Source organism: Mustela lutreola, chromosome 2 (genome assembly GCF_030435805.1).
Source record: "Mustela lutreola isolate mMusLut2 chromosome 2, mMusLut2.pri, whole genome shotgun sequence".
Taxonomy (NCBI): domain Eukaryota; kingdom Metazoa; phylum Chordata; class Mammalia; order Carnivora; family Mustelidae; genus Mustela; species Mustela lutreola.
In genome coordinates this window covers 165854667-165874987 of record NC_081291.1, presented here as the reverse complement: position 1 = coordinate 165874987, position 20321 = coordinate 165854667, and the positions used below count along the sequence as shown (strand labels likewise).

The 20321-nt window shown below is 41.1% G+C and overlaps 1 protein-coding gene across 3 annotated transcripts; it reads left to right on the top strand.

Moving 5' to 3' along the window:
* Window positions 1-403: 403 nt before the first annotated feature.
* LOC131825142 (OX-2 membrane glycoprotein-like) lies at window positions 404-19887 on the top strand. 3 transcript variants are annotated; one of them, XM_059164145.1, is made up of 6 exons: window positions 404-712; window positions 4475-4556; window positions 7660-7980; window positions 10394-10666; window positions 12792-12899; window positions 17811-19887. In XM_059164145.1, exons 1-5 carry the CDS (start codon window positions 701-703, stop codon window positions 12896-12898), a joined length of 795 nt encoding a protein of 264 aa, XP_059020128.1. In that variant the 5' UTR covers window positions 404-700; the 3' UTR covers window position 12899; window positions 17811-19887. The 3 variants fall into 3 exon arrangements, with proteins under 3 accessions (XP_059020128.1, XP_059020129.1, XP_059020127.1); XM_059164144.1 differs by lacking the exon at window positions 404-712 and adding an exon at window positions 1532-1774; XM_059164146.1 differs by lacking the exon at window positions 4475-4556 and having other exon boundaries at window positions 417-712.
* The last annotated feature ends 434 nt before the right edge of the window (window positions 19888-20321 follow it).

Below are 20321 nucleotides of genomic sequence, written 5' to 3'. Positions count from 1 at the left end.
GCCAGAAGGGGCGATAGTTTTACAAACAGTTAAATTTCAACATAGCAACTGTCATTCAGGTCATATGGAGACACTAAAGGTAGTAAATACAAAGTAGAGAAGGTTTAATTTGACAGCGGCAGTAAAGCCATAGTTATCAGAATGGCTCCACTGGTCAGGGTCAAATTAGCTCCTTTCCCTCTTATTTTCTTTATCTGCATCATGGAATCACCCCTTCCTTCTTTTTCATAAAACCGCTTGCCTTTCCCCCCAGAGCACAGCGTTTTTCTGGCTTCCCGCAACCCGTGCTCTCTGAACTGTAACTCCAAGACCCCCCAAGAAAAGCCTTTGTTCTTTTTTCGGTTTCACCACCTCCTGTTATTTCACACCTGCTTGACGTTGCGAGTTGCGGGTCCTGAGTGCTAAAGCCCAACGGATGACTCCTCATCTCCCCCGTTTTCCTTCTGTCCTTGAAATTAAAATGGAAAAAGTGTATCCCCCACCCCACAGAGCTTTCTCACTTTCACCAACCGTCCCCTCGAGAACTGGAAACGTTTAAAGGTGGGAGGGAAAGTTGGAAGCTTTCCCATGAAGTGCTCGGAGCTAGTATCAGGGCGGAGACTGGCCCGCCTCCCCTGAGCCAGAGACGCTCCGCGCGCCGCGGTGAGATCCCCCGGGCTTTCCAGCTGAAGCCGGCAATCGCGCGCGGCCGGGAGCGACGATGGGGAGGCCGGTGAGCGGGGCCGGGCGTGGAACCAGGGCGCAGGGCGGGGGATGTCGCGCCGGCCCCGGGGACGGCGGCGGGCTCCGCGCGTCCGGCTGCGGCTGGCCCGGGACTGGTTCGGCGCTGGCCTCGGGGCCGGCGCTCTCCCCGCGACGCTTAGCCTTGCGGAGAAGAGGACTTCGCCTCGAGGAGGGTGGTTCCCAGGCTGGTCCTGGAGTCCCGGTACTCGGTGCCAGTTGTCCAGGAAGGATGCTGCCAGTCGGGGGCTTGGGCGACGGAGACGCTTCTCTCGAGATCACGGCGGTCCTCCGAGGGGAACTGGGCCGGGAGGCGCGCGCGGGCGGCCGGCGGGTCCTCTGGGCAGGCTGGCGGCTGGGCTCCCAGGCTCCGGCTCGGACGCAGGAAAGCACACCCTGCTGTACTCTGTCCCAAGAAAGGGATGGCTGCTTTGGCTCCGTGTTGGCACACAAAGCTGGGGTGGGCGCTGCAGAATTCAGGGCTCGCTCTCTGCCGGAGAGCTCTCTCCCTCCCGGATGCACCGGCCTCTTTTCTCCATCCTTCGGTCCTTTGCCTTGTGAGCCAGAAAGGGCCAGATAAATCAGGGTTAAACCCCAGAGTATCCAAGAGAGACAGACATTTTGTTTATTCCGGATCTGAATGAGCGGATTTTTATTTACATTGGGATAATTGAAAAGAATCGTAACAATACAAAATTAAAATCCAAATACAAGTAATACCTCAAGGTTTTTTTTTTTTTTTTTTTTTTTTTTTTTTTTTTCTATATATGGTTTATTGGCAAGACAGCACGGCCAGTCATTTCAGTATCTTTCTTAACAAAGGAGAATGGTGGCCTGGGAGCGCGTGTTTACTCCGCGCACTGGGTACTGCTAATCTTCACAACCATCCTTCAGAGGAGGAATGGTTATGTGATTTTGCAAATAAGAAAACAAACAGAGAGGTTAATTTTCACGAGTCCATGCAACTACACATGGTGGGAGCAGATCTACACCTAGAAACTCAGGGGGAAGAGGCATGGATAGGAGCAGTTGGCTGCCAGAGGGAAGCTGTCAGGTAAGACAGGTCTCTGGGAGCCCTGGCCCTCTTGGCAAGGGGTAGACGTGGATTTGTCCATTTTCATTTTGTACTCTCTATGTGTGATTTGATTAGTGGATTTTTTTTTTTTAAGTTACCGAACATGTTTTGGGATTTACTGTACCTTAGGCACTGTATTAGTCGTTTACATGCTTAATTCTCATAGTAACCCAATGTAATGACAACAATTTTATTTAGTGCTTACTCCTATCAGTCACTATTCTGGGAGCATTGCATGTGTTAACTTGCTTAGTCTTTTTAACAGAAGGGTTGGTGCTGTTATTTTTTACTGCATTTTGGGGAGGTAAAGTCATTTGTCCTGGCTCACACATCTGGTATTTGTGTTAACCCCAACTCGTCAGTCAGCTAGAATAATTGTGTATATATTTAATAACAAGGCTTTCCTTCTAATTCCCTTGCCTCAATAATTGTTTTTTCCCTTCTTCAACATTCTTGGCTCCCATCTCACACACTATGGTGTGTGTCGACTTTATGTCTTATCCTAAAACACAGATTTTTACTCTGAGAGCCAATCCATTCTGTATTCCTCATCCTCTTTGCTAGAATTTGGGTTTTCATGTGTGGGAGAGGCATACAGTTAAAAAAAAAATGGTGTGGAAGTAGAGTGGCAAAGAAGACTTAAGTTTTGGAAGCGAAGGTGTTGAGACAGCAAGAGCCTAAGCATTTGAGTTTTAAAAGCGTCAACATTGGAAAACAAAGGACATACGTTTTTCCAGATGGGAAGAACGCAGGGGATGGGGGAACCTTAAAATACAAATAAGGTTTGTATTTTCTAGGCTGGGAGAGCAAAGAGGGCCTGACACAAGCTTGTGTTCTGGAAAGGCAGGCTTGTACCTGATCCCTGTGAGTGGGGAGGGAGTTCAGGAGCGTGATAACTAGAACTTACAGGGAGGTGCTGAAATCTAAGAACAGAGAACATCTGTGCCTTGCTTATCTGGGGCAAACTCTGGAAAGAGACCAGTCTCCTCATCGCGACAAGAGTAAAACAGAGATGGACAGATCCATGGGAGTCCAGGCAGAGAGCCTACAGAATTTCCCTTTGCCCCATATAGGGAGAACCCAGGGGCATGGAATCTGGAGAATGAAAGAGGATGAGAGAAGGCACTTTCTTTCTTTCTTTCTTTCTTTCTTTTTTTTTTTTTTTTTTAAGATTTTACTTATTTATCAGAGAGAGAGGGCGAGAGAGCGAGCACAGGCAGACAGAATGGCAGGCAGAGGCAGAGGGAGAAGCAGGCTCCTTGCTCTGCGGGACTCCATCCCAGGACGCTGGGATCATGACCTGAGCAGAAGGCAGCTGCTTAACCAACTGAGCCACCCAGGCATCCCGAGAAGGCACTTTCTAAGCACAAGGTTTAATTGCACAAATCTTGATGACCATGATGAACGAAGGGCAACGCATCCATCTTAGAGAATGCTATAGTAGATAGATTGTGACAAAGGACTAGTAGCTCTGTCCCATGACTAGGCATTGTGTGAGCCTCCAGGAATGGAGATGCAATGCCAAAGATTGGGACAGTAGTGAAGCGCGGGGGTGGCAGGGGCAATAATTGACAGAGATGATGTGATACTGACTGCAAGGAAGTCTCTACCTCTAGTTGGAATGGCAACATGAAATAGCAACAAAATTCAGGTAAAGATAAATACAGAGAAACCTACATTTCTTACACATCTCTAGTATAGAAGAATGTGTATGGGGGGAAATGACATTTCTCGCCTGTACCCTTCTGAACACACACATGTAGATCAAGTGAAAGGATCCGTGGGGCTACTGTAGAGAGAAGTTCATCTGCCTACATCCCACCCTCTCATTTTATAATAAAATGATACCCAGAATAGCATTCAATTAAATATCATCATGTAAAAATGCCAAGGATTTCTGCCTGGACAGATGAAAACAAAACAATGAAGAAAAAAAAAAAAAACAAAGACACTACTTTTTTGTTGTTTTTTAAGATTTATTTATTGATTTGAGAGACAGCACACGCCCACAAATGGGAGAGACAGAGGGAGAGGGAGAGGGAGAGAGCATCTCAAGCAGATTCTGCCCTGAATGCAGAGCTGGTGGTGAGGTTTGATCCAGGGACCTGGAGATCACGGGCCAAAACCAAGAGTTGGACACTTAACCAATTGTGCCCCTCAGGTGCCTCTGGATATTACTATTTTTTAAAAGGTACGGTTCATCTAAAACTTGTAGTATTTTCAGGGACATCTTCTTCAGCAAATTTCAAGGCAGTCATATCTTTCTGAAAAGTGGTTCCAACCCCTGAGTTACCGTCTTTGATATTAACGGATGTGGATTATTTGGGAAATGGATGCTGTCCAGCGTGTGTCATCTCTGTGTTTTTTTGTGTGTATCTCTGGCAGTCTGTTTTCCCCACCCATCCTACATCTTTGAGACCTTGCTCTTGACAGTAGTGGTTTTGAGAGCGAGGCCTCAAAGTGCTAAAGGTTGCCATAATGCAGGAGCCATATTGCTGCTGAGCATGCTCTTTTATTTCTTCCATCTGTAGTCTCTAGTTCTGCATCCACAAAACCAATGTTATCTGGTGGTTAAAATGTTAGCTGCAGCATTCCCTGAGGTGGCCATGGGATTGAAGCTTCCTTAGCTTTTTGTCCACATGCAAATGCCCATGTCTTTGCTTTGCTTTCTGTCTTCAGGTGTTCAGGAGGTCCTTCTGTCGTCTGTCTGCCTACAGATTGATTTGGTTCTTTGCAGCAGTGATGCCATGCAGGGCGAAAGGTAAAAAGATACCCAGTTCCCCTGCATGGGGTCCAGGGAGCACAATTTCTGGAGGGGAGACATCTGGCTAGTGTTGTTTGTGCTGTGCTAGTTCGTTTGTCTGCATGAATTATTTAAACATGTAATTTGCTTGGAGGAATGGGAGTGTTTCTTTCTGCTTTCCACATTTTTGGTTTCGAAATGGAAAAAGATTTTGAATATTTAGAAACTGTTTCTAAGGATAAAACCAGACGTGAAGAAATTCTTTCTAAATTAAGATGTTTTTCACCTATCAAAACAAATGAGTTCTAAATGTTATTTAAATATAATTTCCTATGTTTATAAAGATATGGAAACACTTTGGGAGTCTGAATGAATATACCCTTCGTAGAAGGTAATCTGGTAGTAAGCTTTTAAACTGGGCATACCCCTCCTTTGCAGAAGACTGTGGAAAATAATGAAATTATTACATAGGTTCACAGTCTATATAAAGTCTATATAAAGCATATGCCTGTGCTGTCCACTTACTCGTTGAGTTCCCTACTTGTGCCAGACCTTTCTCCTCTGTTCCATGGGAAAGCATCCCCTCACTTCGCTGACCTTCTGTCACCTTCCACGTGCTGTTGCTTTCTAATCAGCCTTCACAGTTGGGGACAGGGCAGGCTTCTCACCATCCATAGCACAGGCTTTACCAATGGACCAGAGGGACTTTAAATGGCATTCCATAGAAGCATCAAAGAATTGTAGACTTTCCATTAAATTATTTCTTCCATAGTCAAATACAAAAATCACCTAAGAGGTTGAAACTCTAACTTGGGTTTCTCTTCTACTCTACATTCTAAAAGCAGCAATTTCTTCAAATCTCTTCTCTGCAAAATCTCAACAAACTTTCAGAAAACCCCAACAACAGGTATAGCCTCCAGAAGTTATCACATCTACCAAGAGTGTACATCCCAGGAGTGTACTCCTGGGTTCCAATTTGTGTCTGTTGCTATACCTATCTTGTCATCCTTACCTTAACATTTTTGAAGGGCCACTGAGAGGATAGTGCTTCTTTTTTTTTTTTTTTTTTTTTTTTTTTTAGCTAATTATGCTAGCCAACATGTTCTCTCTGTTACTCATTTAAAAAAAAAAACACACAGATTTTGGTGTTTTTTAAATTAAGTCTACATGTTGTCTACCATTTCATTAATTTGTGCTTTTATCCATATTAATTCACTTGTTTTTAATCTTTTGGGGGCCTGGGATGTTTGGATAAATGTGTGTACTCATTTTTCAATCTCTCTTATGTCCTAGTGAAGTTAGGATTAAATATTTCCTTCTGAAAATGGCTTTATCAATTTCTATGGACTTTAATACATTCTAGTCTCCTTGTTATTTATGGTAATTGATTAGTCTTGCTATGATTTCTGGTGTAATTAGAGTTGAAAGAAGTATGTAAATTTCTTGTTTATTGCATTGTGATCAGTGTGCAAGACCATAGGGTAGGAGGTTTTTTTGCATCCTGTTTCAAGTTCAGTTTGGGGGAATGTAAAGATTGTGTGTTCTCTTTGGGTAAAAGTTTATAAATACATACTTACATATACATACACATATAATTTTTATATGTAATGATTTATATATAAATATTCACTTCAAAACTTTTCATCCTTATATTTGACTTTTTTGTTTTATTCAATTTATGGAAGTGAAAATTCTGAGAAAACTATGGAAAATTATTTTTGTGGATTTAAAATTTTTCTTTTCAGTTCTATAGTTTTTTATATGTTTCATTTACGTTGTTAGGCACAGAAAGGTTTGTTTGTGTGTTTGTTTAAGGATTTATTTTATTTATTTGAGAGAGAGAGAATGTGGGGGGTAAGAGGGAGAGAGAGAGAGAGAATCTCAAGCAGAGTTCTTGCTGAGTGCAGAGCCTGACCTGGAGCTCAATCCCATGACCCTGAGATCATGACATGAGCTGAAATCAAAAGTTGAATGTTTAACCGACTGGGCCAAGCAGGCGCCCCAACATAAAGCTTCTTTTATCATTTTGGAGAATACATTTTTGTCCCTCACAGTGTTTTTGTCTCCCATTCTTCCTTTTCCCTTCTAGTAAGTCTCAAAGTTCTGATGCCGAAACATTCCGGGTCTTTGAATTTTCTGTGCCACATTCTGGAAGAATCCCATGACCTGTGTTTCCTACTTAGCTAGTTTACCCTTTAGTGATGTCCGTTCTGCTAAGTCCGCCAAATCGTTAAGATTTTGCATTTGTCATTTTCTACAACTCTGATTTCTACTATTTACAATGCTGGCTTCTTTTTACATTTAAGATATCACATTTATTCATGTCAAAGTGTTTATTGATTTATTATTCATTTGGCATGAGTTCCTGGGTTTGTAGAGTTTTTTCTTCTCTCATTGTCAGCTTTCTCAGATGTCTGCCTAGTTGTTATTATATAAAGATTTCCCGCTGAATCATCTATCATATCAATATGAGTAGCCAGCACTATAAGGGGAAGAAGTTACTGTCATGCCTTATATTCTGCATGGCATTAAGTAAAAATGTGGGAATGCGTAGATCATTATTTGGCTGTCAAAGCCTTCTGGTACTATATAGTTTTCTGAAACACCGTCTGGTATATTTTTCTACTTTCGGTCCCTATATTCACACTGCTTCCTGGAGGCAGACCCTGCTGTTGCTGCCCCTTCTTTGTAGGGCATGCATGTGGAATGTATAGGGTAGCTACATCTTCTTCACTTAAACGGATCACTCTGCCAATTGTCCATTGGCCCTTCCTTGCTTCTGTACCTCTAGGCATGAACACTCTTGGTGATGCTTCTATTCTCTCTGGCAAATTTTATCTCCAACTTCATTTTCATACTTTCAGCTTACAGGGATTCATTGAGGCATTTCTGTCACGAGGGTTTGCTTTCTTGTTTTTTTACTCTGTTACTCTGAAAGTAAACATATTTGAACTTATATTTCTCTAGCAATATCAGGGATGTAGGTAAATATTTTCTTTGCATTTTTCTCTATCTTTTCTATGTTTAACTTTGAACATGCATTTTTTTAATCAGAAAAATGTGAATTTTTATGTATTAACTTTTAAAATATAAATGTTCTTTTATGATTCCATGATAAAAGTGGTGACCCAAAATGAAAAAAGGCCACTGAACACACCTGCTTCCTTAAGATGCTCTCTGCAAAATTCTGAGGAAGTCTTGATTGTGACATGGCAGAAAATCAAGCCTGTTAGCCCAGAAAACATGGTCACCTTCAGCAAGAACCATGGGGTTGTGGTCCAGCCCGCCTATAAGGACAAGATAAACATCACTGAGCTGGAACTCAAGAACTCAACCATCACGTTCTGGAATACCACCCTGGAGGATGAAGGGTGTTACAAGTGCCTCTTCAATACTTTTGGTTCTGGGAAGATCTCAGGAATAGCCTGCCTCACCCTCTCTGGTGAGAATCTCTGGGAATACATTGTCTCTGGCTAGAAATGTTATTTTCAAGAATGTTTGGAACATGGTGGTAGTGCCTAGTTTTTCAGGGTGCTAACCTCAGAAAGTTTCACGAGAAGATGCTTAGCCTTTCATGTCTGCTATAACTGTGGTTATTGTTATTTGGAAAGCTCACGGGGCTACCCTGAATCTCTGGCTGGAGTTATCTTTGCTCTGAGGAATGGTGTTGTCAGCAAGCGTAAATCAAGGACCATGGTGGGGATAATGGGTTCTTCATAAGTAGTGATATGATTCAGACCTGGCTTTGCCATTAACAGTCATGTGACCCAGGGAGCGTCCCATCCACTCTCTGAACCAGAGTTTATCTATCTGCACAGTAAGTACATAATCAATCATCTGTAGGGGTCGTTAAAGCTCTAACAGTTTTGGATCTAAGGACAGAGCCAGATTGGGCCTCACCAGAGCCAGTTATTGTGGTCCCTCTCATTTTGTTCCAACACATTCTCTCGGCTTTGGTGAGGAGACGTTCCACAGAGACCCTTCATACCTGATGTCGACTAGGTATTTAACTGGATAACAAGCACTCTTTTAAACCCAAGAGGCTTAGTTTGTCATAATTCTTTTCCTTTTAACTGACACATAGTTGAGATCAAGAATTGAGAAGTAGCAGTCAGGGTAACTTTGGAGCGTGGCACACTTGGACCTAATTTTAGAAGGGAAAAGAGTCGTTCAGACAGGGTTATCAGGAACGTTCAAGTGAGAGTCTGAGCACACCAAGAATACTGGACACGGAGTAAGAGGAGGATAAGTAAACGAATGCAAGGGGGAGGTATGGCAACAGCAAAAAAAAAAAAAAAAAAAGGTTTCCTTCACTTATTTCGCCGATACTGAGTACTCTCGGCATGATCTTATGCCAGGTTTTCTTCTGGACTCTATTTCTTTTGTTTTCTTTCTCTCTTTGCCTCTTTGTCTCCCCTTTTTCCTCTTCCCCCTCCCTCCAATCTTCCCTCCTTCTTTCCTATTCTTCCTTCCTCCTTCCCTCCCTCCCTCCTCACTTTTCTTCTTTTCCTTCTTTTGTCATTTTTTCTCATTTCCGTTACTTTTTCTTTTCTTCTTTTTTTTTATTATCTCTTTTCTATTCTCCTTCACTCATAAACTTCGAGATATATATATATATATATATATATATATATATATATATATATTTGTTGTTGTTTGTTTGTTTGTTTTGTTACCAGAAAACTATACTCCCCTGAGTCTTGCGGATAGTAACCCTGTTCTTTTCCACACCGATCCTTTCCAGCCACACCTGGTAGCTTCCGTCTGGAGCTTCCTTTGATGCTCCAGAGAACCCTGCCACCCAGTCTCACCATGTCTCACCACGTCAACCGCACTCCTCTTCCTTCAATTTTATCTGTCTTCCCCTACTGCCCATTGACTTTAGTAATCTGAGTGTTCTTTGGAAGAAGCCACAGTCCTCTGGCCCCATATCCTCTAGCCCACTGCCCTCCCCCCCCCCCCCCCTTGAACCTCTAAACACAGACCAGGCTTTCCTTTAGCTAGTGGCCTTTAATTATCTTGTAGGCTTCAGAGCAACCACAGGAAAGCCATCCTGTGTTTGCTCAGCTGAGATAAACTGTGTATTCAAAGTACACAATGAAAATGAATTCATGGGTCAAGGGACTTTTTCAAAAGGAACACGGTAAAAGCTGGACTAACATAATATGCTTTTCTTGTAAGCTAGACATTTTCTCTTAATTCCATCAGGTGATCTCCAAGGTCCTTTCAACTGTCATTCTGCGATTTTCTTGTTATCAGCAGTGAATTTCCAATTAACATTTTCTGTAGATACTCCAAGCAGGGTCTTTCCAAGTCTCCTCCACACATATCATTCCCTGCTCCAGCTCCAAGCAGAGAAAAGCCATCTCTAAGCAGCAGCCCCTCTGTGGGCTCTCAGGTCTGAAACCGCCCTGGGGCTTCTGAGAGGTCAGCCTCCCTCTTTGGCAGTGCTGACAGGTGACCTCTGTCAGACTGTGAGAGGGACACCCAGAAGAAGCCAGAGATGCTGCATTGCCTATGGAAAAGGAGAACAGAATAATTAGGTTCTGGACTATGTGGTAAAGAGGATCCTCTCTACCCGCTCAGCTAATTCCCCTACAGACAAACTGTAGAGAGGATTTTTCTTGCTCCAGGTTTGTCCTAGGCCAGTTTCTATCCTGCCGGCTGGAGGATTAGACACAGAACGAACTGAGGAGCCCCAGTTTGGGTCAGGTGTGCCACATCTCACCTCTTGAGCCCCCAGTGTCTTTCTGTAAAGATCTTCTTCCATCCTCTGAAGAGAATGTGGTGCTTAACTGATGGCAGACCATCTTTCTTTGTTTCTTTCTTTCTTTTTTTTTTTTTTTTTGTCCCAGTACAGCCCACAGTGTTCCTTCACTATAAATTCTTCGAAGACCACCTGAATATCACTTGCTCTGCCAATGCCCGCCCAGCCCCTGTGATCTCCTGGAAGGTGTCTGGGTCAGGGATTGACAACAGTACTGAGGTTCTCTCCCACCCCAATGGGACCACATCTGTCACGAGCGTCCTTCAGGTCAAAGACCCCAAGAGTCAGGTGGGGAAGGAGGTGGTCTGCCAGGTGCTTCACCTGGGGAACGTGACCAGCGTCACGCAAACTGTGGATAAAGGTAAGAGAAGGCTGTGGGTGGATCCATGTCCATACAACTGGCAAGTGGTGAATGTTCTACAGAACCTCTTGGCCACTTAGCCAAGGAGTTCATAAGGGAGAGAATGGAGTGAGTGGGGAAAGAAAAAGAGTTGAGGAAACGAGTAAAGCCAGTTTTACTTTGGTAACTGTGGTATGTTGCCCACATACCACATGCATTTGCTGAGATCTATCTGTGCATTTTTTTTTTTTCTTTCCCCATGCCACTAACGTCTGTTGGGTGCCAGGTTTGGGACTGTTGAAACATGACAGTAAGCAGGACTTTGTCTCTTTGTTCAGAAAGTTTCGATTCCACTGGGAATATCCAGTGGGCAATGATAAAACTGTGTGAAATGCTTCGTTGGAAAGCCACAGTGCACTCCGGTTCACCCTGGGAGGATTGAGTGGGGAGGAGAGGCTCAGCTCGGTCTGGAGGCATCAGGAAGAGTTCCTGCAAGAGGTGCCATCTAGGAGGAGGGCTCTGCATCATTTACACTGTGGAAGAGGGGCCACAGATCTTTTAAGAAAGGGATTGATCTGAGAATGTTTTCCTCACCCCTTTGAAACAAACTGCCTCCTGAGCAAGACCCTTTTTTGCTTTCTTGTGTTTTTCTCTCTAAGCTTCTCGCTCTGGACCTCATGGACACAAGAAGGGAGGCTTGTGGGTGGGAGATTAAAGGAGTGGTAGTTTTAGGCACTTTGGGAATAGCCACAATTTTCTTTCTCTGTGTGGCTTTGAAGCACCAGTCATAAGCTTCCTCCAAAGGTACTGATGCTTTTTTCTTCAAGGAGAAATTTTTTTTTTTGAAGATTTTATTTATTCATTTGAGACAGAGAGATAGAGACAGAAAGAGCATGAGCAGGTGGAGAGGGAGAAGAAAAGGGAGAAGCAGACTCCCCGCTGAGCAGGGAGCGTGGTACGGGGCTCCATCCCGGGATGCTGGATCATGACCTGAGCTGAAGGCAGATGCTTAATCATCGGAGTCACTCAGGCGCCCCTTTCAGGGAGCATTTTAAGCACTAAAGCTTGGGAAAACTTTCCCCTGTCTGCCTTATGGATGTGGTGGCCTCTGGGGACCATTTTTGGTAGTCATTTTGGGGGTCCTTGAAAAAAATGGACTAATCAAAATGTCAACATTTAAGTAAATTTGGGCAAAAGATTTGTGGTCTTAGATCTGGACATTTGTAAGATACCTTCAATTTCAGCCAAGGCAGAGGGTAAATTCCTGAAGAATTTCTTGTTCTGAAGAATGAGAAGCTGAAAAGGAACATGTCTTGTCCAAGAATGCCAACACTGACTTACGTTATTTATAATGTTTATACGTCATTTGTGTAACGTTTGTTTACTCCACAAACATTTACTGAAAGTCATCCATGCTTCAGGCATTTATCATGCATTGTAACTATGGAAGTTAGATGCATCTCTGTCTGAACAGGTTCAATTGAATTAGGTAATGTGACAAATCCCCTACAGAAGGATGGGGAAGACGCTGGGAACTATGGAATCAGGAAGCTCTTTCCCTGCTGTAGTATTGTGGAGTGACATTGAGGAGCCTTTGGAAAGAGAATTAATAACAAAGACATAGATGAGAAGAGATACAATAAAAACATTGAGATGAGTTGGGGTTGGAATCATGAAATTCATGATTTTTTTTTTCCTTTATTTTCTGCAACTTCTTCAGTAAATACATTATTTTAATGGGCTTTGACCTCTGGCTAAGCTTTGGTTCTCCCCCTTACTAGGCTGATTTGGGGGCTTATTTAGCTTCTCTGAGCCGCAGTTTTTGTTTTGTTGTTGTTGTTTTTATATGTGAGATGATGATAATAATACCTAACTCTTGGGTTGTTTTGAAGATTAAATGAAATAATACATTCAAAGCCCTTAGGGGATAGTAACCACAGAAAATGTGTGGTTAGATTATTATTAACATAATGTTATTGAAATAATATGAAAACATGAATGGAGACCTCAATAGGTATATATTTGAATATAATTTTCATTGAAAGCTCCACTCTAGGAAAAACTTCACGATTGCTTGACCACTTTTTGCCTCAACAGTTTTTGCTTATGACTTTGTTTCTTCTTTCTCTCCCTTCACCATCTATAGGCTTTTGGTTTTCAGTTCCGCTCTTGTTAAGCATTGTTTCCTTGGTAATACTCCTGGTTTTAATTTCTATCTTATTATACTGGAAACGTCATCGGAACCAAGACTGAGGTAAGTTATCACAGGAAGTACAAAGAAGGAAACAAATGATTTTTTAATAGCACTGTGGGTGGCACAGGAAGATGTAAATAAAGGTTGGCAACCATGTGTTCTGCTTGTTGTTGCTGGTGTTTTAGAAGACTTTGGGGTTCATTTTCATGCAGTTGGACATTAAACTGGATATTTCTGCTTTCGTTTGCTAAGATCATTTAATGGCTAATTATTTGTAAGTTAAGAGTAAGGGTTGTTGAGAGCAAATGTGGAAAATATTTGTCTGATCACTGTAGAGTCAGCTGATAGCAACACCAGAGGAAAAAATTCTCAGTACCCATGCTGTATTCTTCTGCCAGTTAATGGGAAAGATCATCTCTTTTCCTTTTACAGCACTCCCTAGGCCAGCTACTTCTTGTAAGAGACTCTGAAATTTTCCAGTATACTCACTAATTAAGTAGTATTTTCTGTTATACTCTAACTATGTGTCAAACACTAGAGGCAGCATACAGGTGACCTAGACTTATAACTAGGTCATGTTATTCTATCCTTATAGACTATAAATTTTTCTCTGTCCCTTCAATAGCTCTCACAATGTCTTATGTATATTAAGTGCTCAATAAACTTTCATTAAGAAAGTGAATGAATCATTGGATGGTTGGATGGATGGGTGGATGGACGGATGGATGGATAGATTCTCCAAGTGAGGTTTTCAATTCTCTTTTTCTTATTTTATTTTATTTATTTATTTTTGAAGATTTTATTTATTTATTTGACAGACAGAGATCACAAGTAGGCAGAGAGGCAGGCAGAGAGAGAGGAGGAAGCAGGCTCCCTGCCGAGCAGACAGCCTGATGCGGGGCTCAATCCCAGGACCATGGGATCATGACCTGAGCCGAAGGCAGAGGCGTTAACCCACTGAGCCACCAGGCGCCCTCTTATTCTTATTTTAACTTCAGTACCTCATAAAAGTTGAGTCTAAAATCTTGGGATATATTATAAAATGAGATGCTATAAAACAAGAGGATTCAGCTAGAGAGAGAGAAGTATTTTTTTGTTTGTTTGTTTTCGGGAGGCAGTGCATAAGTTATTAAAGTTAATGCAAAGCTTCAGTTTATGGTATGTGTGATGGGGATTTCCAAGGGTTAAAAGGCTGATACGGTAGTTTTTTCCATCTCAGATGACTGAAAGATAGGGAAGGAAAAAACTGTTGGTTTTTTTTTTTTTTTTTAATTTTTTGGTCTGAGAAACTTCTTTTTTTTTTTAAAGATTTTATTTATTTATTTGACAGCAAGAGAGAAACAGCGAGAGCAGGAACACGAGGAAGGGGAGCGGGAGAGGAAAAGCAGGTTTCCTGCCGAGCAGGGAGCCCGATGTGGGGCTCCATCCCAGGAACCCCGTATCACAACCTGAGTGGAAGGCAGACGCTTAAGGACTGAGCCATCCAGGAGCCCTAAACTGTTGTTTTTTTTTTTTAAGTTAAATCATAAGCTCATATTGTAGGTTTTTCAGACACTTAATTTTGCCTTATGTAAACTACCAGATTAATCCTTGTGATTTTATAAGAGTAGCAACAGATCTTCAGTGTCAATGACCCCTTTGCAAAAATAGATAAAAGAAACTGTTCTGTGGGAAAAGGAGATTACAGATCAGATAATTTTATGCATATAAACATAGGCCCATAGAATTCATTAGTGCTCTGCAGAATGTCAAAGGCAGAAGGCTCTTTGCTTTTACTTTACCCCAAAACATCATTTTTCCCATTAGGACTTGAAGCCAGAGAGGGAAATTGACTTCCTTCCCTAAGATTACACAGCTAATTAACGACAGGCTTAGGGCTAGAACCCTGGCTTGGTCAGCTGACCTCTGCCAGAATGTTCTTCCAGCTCTGATGTCCTGGAGTCCTGACTTGAAAGGCACTATTGGGTTGCATGTATTTTAGCCCTTGTTTGCTGTTATTGCTATATTCTTTTGGAAAGTGTGAGGAAAGAAGTATGAAGTGTTCAAATTCATCTTAAAAAGTCCCTGTTGGACAAGAATCTTATAATACAATCATTTAAGCCCAAGGTAAATTCCACTAGAATGGGGCACTTGCAAAATCATGGTCCTTTGTTCATTAAATAGGTCTTGGGTTTTCTGGAAAACACTATTGTTCAATGTTTTTTTCCAGTTCCTGAAACAAGGGGAGTAAACTTAACTTTGTTTCCGAACTTTTTCTCATTTATGAAAATAAACACCTGAACATCTGTAGAAGCTTGCAAGCACTGGGATTGCCGTTTATGGATGATGCCTTCATGACATATGACCAAATCAGTTAACTACATTCAATGTTCTGTGTCACATTTTGGGTGACTGAATTTTTTTGCTGGTTTCAAATATTTTAACAGCCAGATCATTTGGTCCCATTTACTTAAATAGCTAGTAAAACTAAGTGTCGATTATGCTGGAGACTTAAACACTCAAGACCAAAACTGAAGTTATACAAAAAGTTGGGAGAAAGAGAAGAAAACCATAGATGTTGACACTTTAAATTTCTTTTAAAAATTCTGATTATCAGGGCACCTGGGTGGCTCAGTGGGTTAAAGCTTCTGCCTTCAGCTCGGGTCGTGATCCCAGGGTCCTGGGATCGAACCCCATGTCGGGCTCTCTGCTCAGCAGCGAGCCTGCTTCTCCCTCTCTCTCTGCCTGTCTCTCTGCCTACTTGTGATCTCTCTCTGTCAAATAAAGAAATAAAATCTTGAAAAAAAAATTCTGACTATCAATTTGTGACAAAAGCGAATGGACCTACTGCATTTGCTTCTCTTTCCTTGCCCTTACTTTGGGTTTTCTCTTTTTATCTTCTCTTTTTCTTTTCATCCTCCTAAACACCTAATGCTTTTGGATGGGCAGGGAAACATGATCAGTCAAAGATGACACTCAGTTCCTGAACCCAGTGACTGGAACAATGGTGATGTGTTTAAAGATAAAGAAGTGAAAAGGGGGAACTGAATGTGTGTGAGCGTGTGGGTGTTTGTGTCCAAGGTTCATGCAGAGAGAAAGAGGAGATGAGGGATGAATTAACTCTTGAACTGACTGAATGTGAGTAGAAAAGAATCCTCTCTAGGAAGCTGCTCAGTGGTAAGATGAATCTAGTTAAGTAAGGTTTGGCTCTGTTAAATAAGGAAGTACGGCAATAGCAAAGTCTATGTTAGATCAAAATCACTTATTCTTTGCACACAAAGCACAAGCAGATGCATAGTTTTGGGATAGAGGCATGATCTCTAATGATGAGGTTATTTTTGTAGAAAAAGTAGACTCTCTTTTTCTTGAGATCCTCTTTAATGCCAAAAAGAATGGTGTTCTTTTCACCAGTAAAGGTGCACTCTGGAGGAAGGTATGATGACTTAGAAGCATTTTTCTCTTTGTAGCATTCCTGATGGGATCACTGCAGTTACTTCCCATGAGACTACAGCAGTAAGATAATAGGTTGAAATGTTTTCAAAGAACATCCTCTTTTCTTTCTCTTTTGTGAATCCAGTGCTTTATTACTAAAATAGAAAGTGAAAAAATAAAATAAAATTTCCTAGGGAAATTTTGTCCCATTTTATAACAGTTCTTGCTACTAAAGCCATGTTGATGTCATAAAATTTGCCCCTTCCACATATACTACAATGAAATTAAATTTGGGCTTGAGAATAACCTTTTATTTCTCATTAGTCAACCCAGCAATGATTACATGCTTCCCAGAAACTAACCTCACTTTGTCTATTATCTTAATAGACAGATAATCACCTCGGTCTTTGAAATTTTTGTCTTGAGTCCTAGTTTTCTTTTGTTTGTTTGAGCTGAGGCAGAATTGGCAAACAATAGAAAATTTAGACATTCTTATGAAGTGCGTATGCCAAATTTCACTTTTTCTTCAAGTACTATATCAAATAACAGAAATGCCCAATGAACAATATAATGAAATTAGTGACCAGTTAGGATAAGACAAAGAGTATTTGCTTCTAAAATAATAAGAATCTTTGCATTGTATATAAACTGTACTCATGTCTGTCTCCCTGAGGCAGGCTGCATGAATGGTAGCCAACATCCTGCTGCAGTTTCCTCATAGCTCCAAGCAGAAGAAATGAGGTGTTTTAATAAGAAAAATGTGAGGCAATCTTTATTGAACTGTTTAGGTCAGAAATGCTGGGAGAAATCTTGCATTCCAACATATTATTCTACAAGAGTTTACCCTTGAAAAGGGGCGGAAGCCATCCATCATATCAAAATGTCATGACCAGTTGACAGAGTTACTCGCCAGCAGTACCTTCAGTCTCGACCTTCTTGCCCACGCTGTTCTGTTTTTTACCACAGAGAGCAGACACTGGAATTTTTGGCAGGTTTTAAATATTCAAGTTTCTGGTAGAGAAAACTGTATTTATTTACTTAAGATTACACAAAGAATGAGAGGTAGCACCAAGATAAAATCCCAGATCTTTTCATGCCTTTTCAGTTTAGGTGCTGGAAAGCTGGTAGCCCAGGAAAAGCCCCTGGAAGGTCTACTTTGTGACCATTTCCAGCCCAATGTCCCGTGAGTTAGTATCCAGAGAACAAAGCTCAAGGTCTTATAAATAAAATACATGTCGATTATTTGGAATTCTTTGACTTTCTTTTTCTTTTTTTTTTTTTAGCTTTTTTTTACTTTCTTTCTTTTTTTTTTTTTTTTTTTTTTTTTAACTTTTAGTCCTAATAGTCCTAAGTGATTCTGCAAGACATTATTTCTTAGAATTACTTATGTCCCTTGGAAAGAGTCATGGTCTCCCCACTTCACATTGGGTCAGAAATGTCCTTATCTTTGCCAATGAAATATGCACAGATGTATTCTATTCTTACTGATCCTTCTTCAAATATGTTAGGATAGACATTATAAATGTTTGAAGTTAATATCTTGATCTTTCGTTTATCCAGAGCCGTAGAGGAATCACACAGAACCCTGAAAAGTTACACCCTGGTCTACTTGAATCTGACTCAGGAGGAAGGCAGGAGGAAAATGATGGTTCTCTGAGGGACAGAAAGAGCAGAAGAAGTAGGGGTAAAAGACCTAAGAATTTCAAGATTTTCTACTGCCATCTAAGCTACCCAGTGGTTGTGGGAGTTCTAAAAGGAAGTCGTTTTACCTCTCAAGTCTGTTGTAGGACTTGATTTTGTGAAGCAATGAAGTATTGTGCTATTGAATGGAGACTGGACTTTGAATCAGTAGCCACAATTCAGAGGCTGACTCTGGCTCCATCGAAAGCCAACCCTCTGTTCATCACTTTATCTCAATGAGCATCCACACCTGCATCTAGAAAATTAGGAAGTTGGGTGAGATAGTTTGCCATTCTGCTCTAAAAACTGATGTAATTCCAGGGAAAAAAGGAATCAAGAAATGAAGAAGAGAAAGGAGAACACGGGAAGGTGTTAAGGACCAAAGAACTTTTCTGAGATGACCTTTCACCTTTCTGTTGCTGTTTGATCTCTTCCATATAGTTCGTAGGTCCACAAGTGTGTTTCCTCCTCATGTGGTGGTGGTCGTTCTCTACCTGCTCACTGCTCTGTTAGTGAGTGATCTTTCCAGAACCCTTGGTTTCACTGCTGTCCTTCATGCCCTTCTGTGACTGACGTTTAGCACCATGAATATGAAACTGAATTCACTGCAAAGTAACATTGGCAACCTTAACTTTGCTTATCTACTTGTATAGAAGAATAAGTATTGTTAGCCCAGCAGCTCACATTTAAAAAAAAAAAAAATTCCTGTCCCATTTGACTTATAACAGGATCCAGTTGTATACCAATCATTGTGAATTCAAAAGGAAATATATGATAAAATAAAAAGAGGCATTTAGGAAGTTTCAAATTCAGTTCAAAGTCAATTCAAATGCTTCTCTTTCCTGGCTTCTTTTCCCGTGCATTAACTTCTCACAACAGTAGAGAAGGTGCATATGGGTTTACAAATCCCTTTGTTCTAAATATATTGTTCTAACTAGTGGAATATTTTTGAACTCTTAAAAATCACAAGACCAAATTAGTGACATTTGCAGTGTCTTTTGCTTTCTTGTCTGGGCTCAGTGACCTAAGAACTAAAGTATGTGTTGTTTTCACTATTGAATTGGGTATTTGTATATTTAGTAAGCTTTTCATATGTTATTTAATTCTGTATTATTTCTTATATTTGTATTAAGATACTGGATGATTTAAAGTGTCAAATCTAAGTGTTTTGTTCATGACACTCTTTTGGAAAATGTGGACATTAATGATAATCTTTAGATTTTCCCTCCGTGTGGGAAAGCCTCCCCTCCCCTCTCTTACCCACTAGAAGATGCCAGTAACGTTTCTGATTCATCACAAAGTCACAAATCAGATAGGTCACAAATCCTGATCTAGCCAGTGGAAGCTCCATCAAGTTGAAAACTGTGTCCTTTGGATGTGACCTCATCAATGTGAGAGCACTTCCTCATATATGCTCTTTTGGTTTTGTTTTAGATATCAACTTTGCAAACTGATTAGTTTGCTACAGTTCTGAATTTAATCGGAGCTACCACCCTGCCCTGTATCTCAACGGTCAGATCAGGCAGGATAACTAAAGCAGCAATTCTCAAAAATTTAGAATGTGTTTAAAAACATTATTGAGGATCCTCAAGAGCTTTCTTGTAAAGAGAAGTGTTTGCTGATACTTACATTTGAAATTCGTGCTTATAAATTTTAAAAACAAAAATATATTTGCATGCATTCTATTAGCCATCAGAATGACATCAACATTACACATCCCATAGTTTCTGGGAAGTTCCACATCATGACTATGGGAGAATGAGCGTGGAAAAGGCAAATGATGTAGCGGCGTGATGATGCCAGGTTTCGGCTTTTGTGGACCCCCTGAAATGGTCAATGGACAATAGTAAAGACTGCTTATTTAAAGAGTATGCAAAGGAGGAGACCACCTTTTGAGAAGATTTCATGTCTTTCCCAAAGAAACTCTTTATTAAACAGATATATTTATAATGCCTAAGCATTCCATTATTTCATCATAACTTAATGCAGAGAGCCCTAGGACTAATCCTTCTTCATCACTAATACAGGAATACCTCAGAGATATTGTGGGTTTGGTTCCAGACCTCTGCAAAAAAGCAAATAAAACGAGTTGGATGCATTTCTTGGTTTACCAGTGCATATAAAAGTTAATGTTGACAGTATATTGCAGTCTGTTAAGGTTACATTAATGTTATGTCTAAAAGAAACTATGTGCACACCTTACTTTAAAAATACTTTATTGCCTGGGCACCTGGGTGACTCAGCGGGTTAAGCCTCTGCCTTCGGCTCAGGTCATGATCTCAGAGTCCTGGGATTGAGCCCCGCATTGAGCTCTCTGCTCAGTAGGGAGCCTGCTTTCCCCTCTCTCTCTGCCTGCCTCTCTGCCTACCTGTGACCCCTATCTGTCAAATA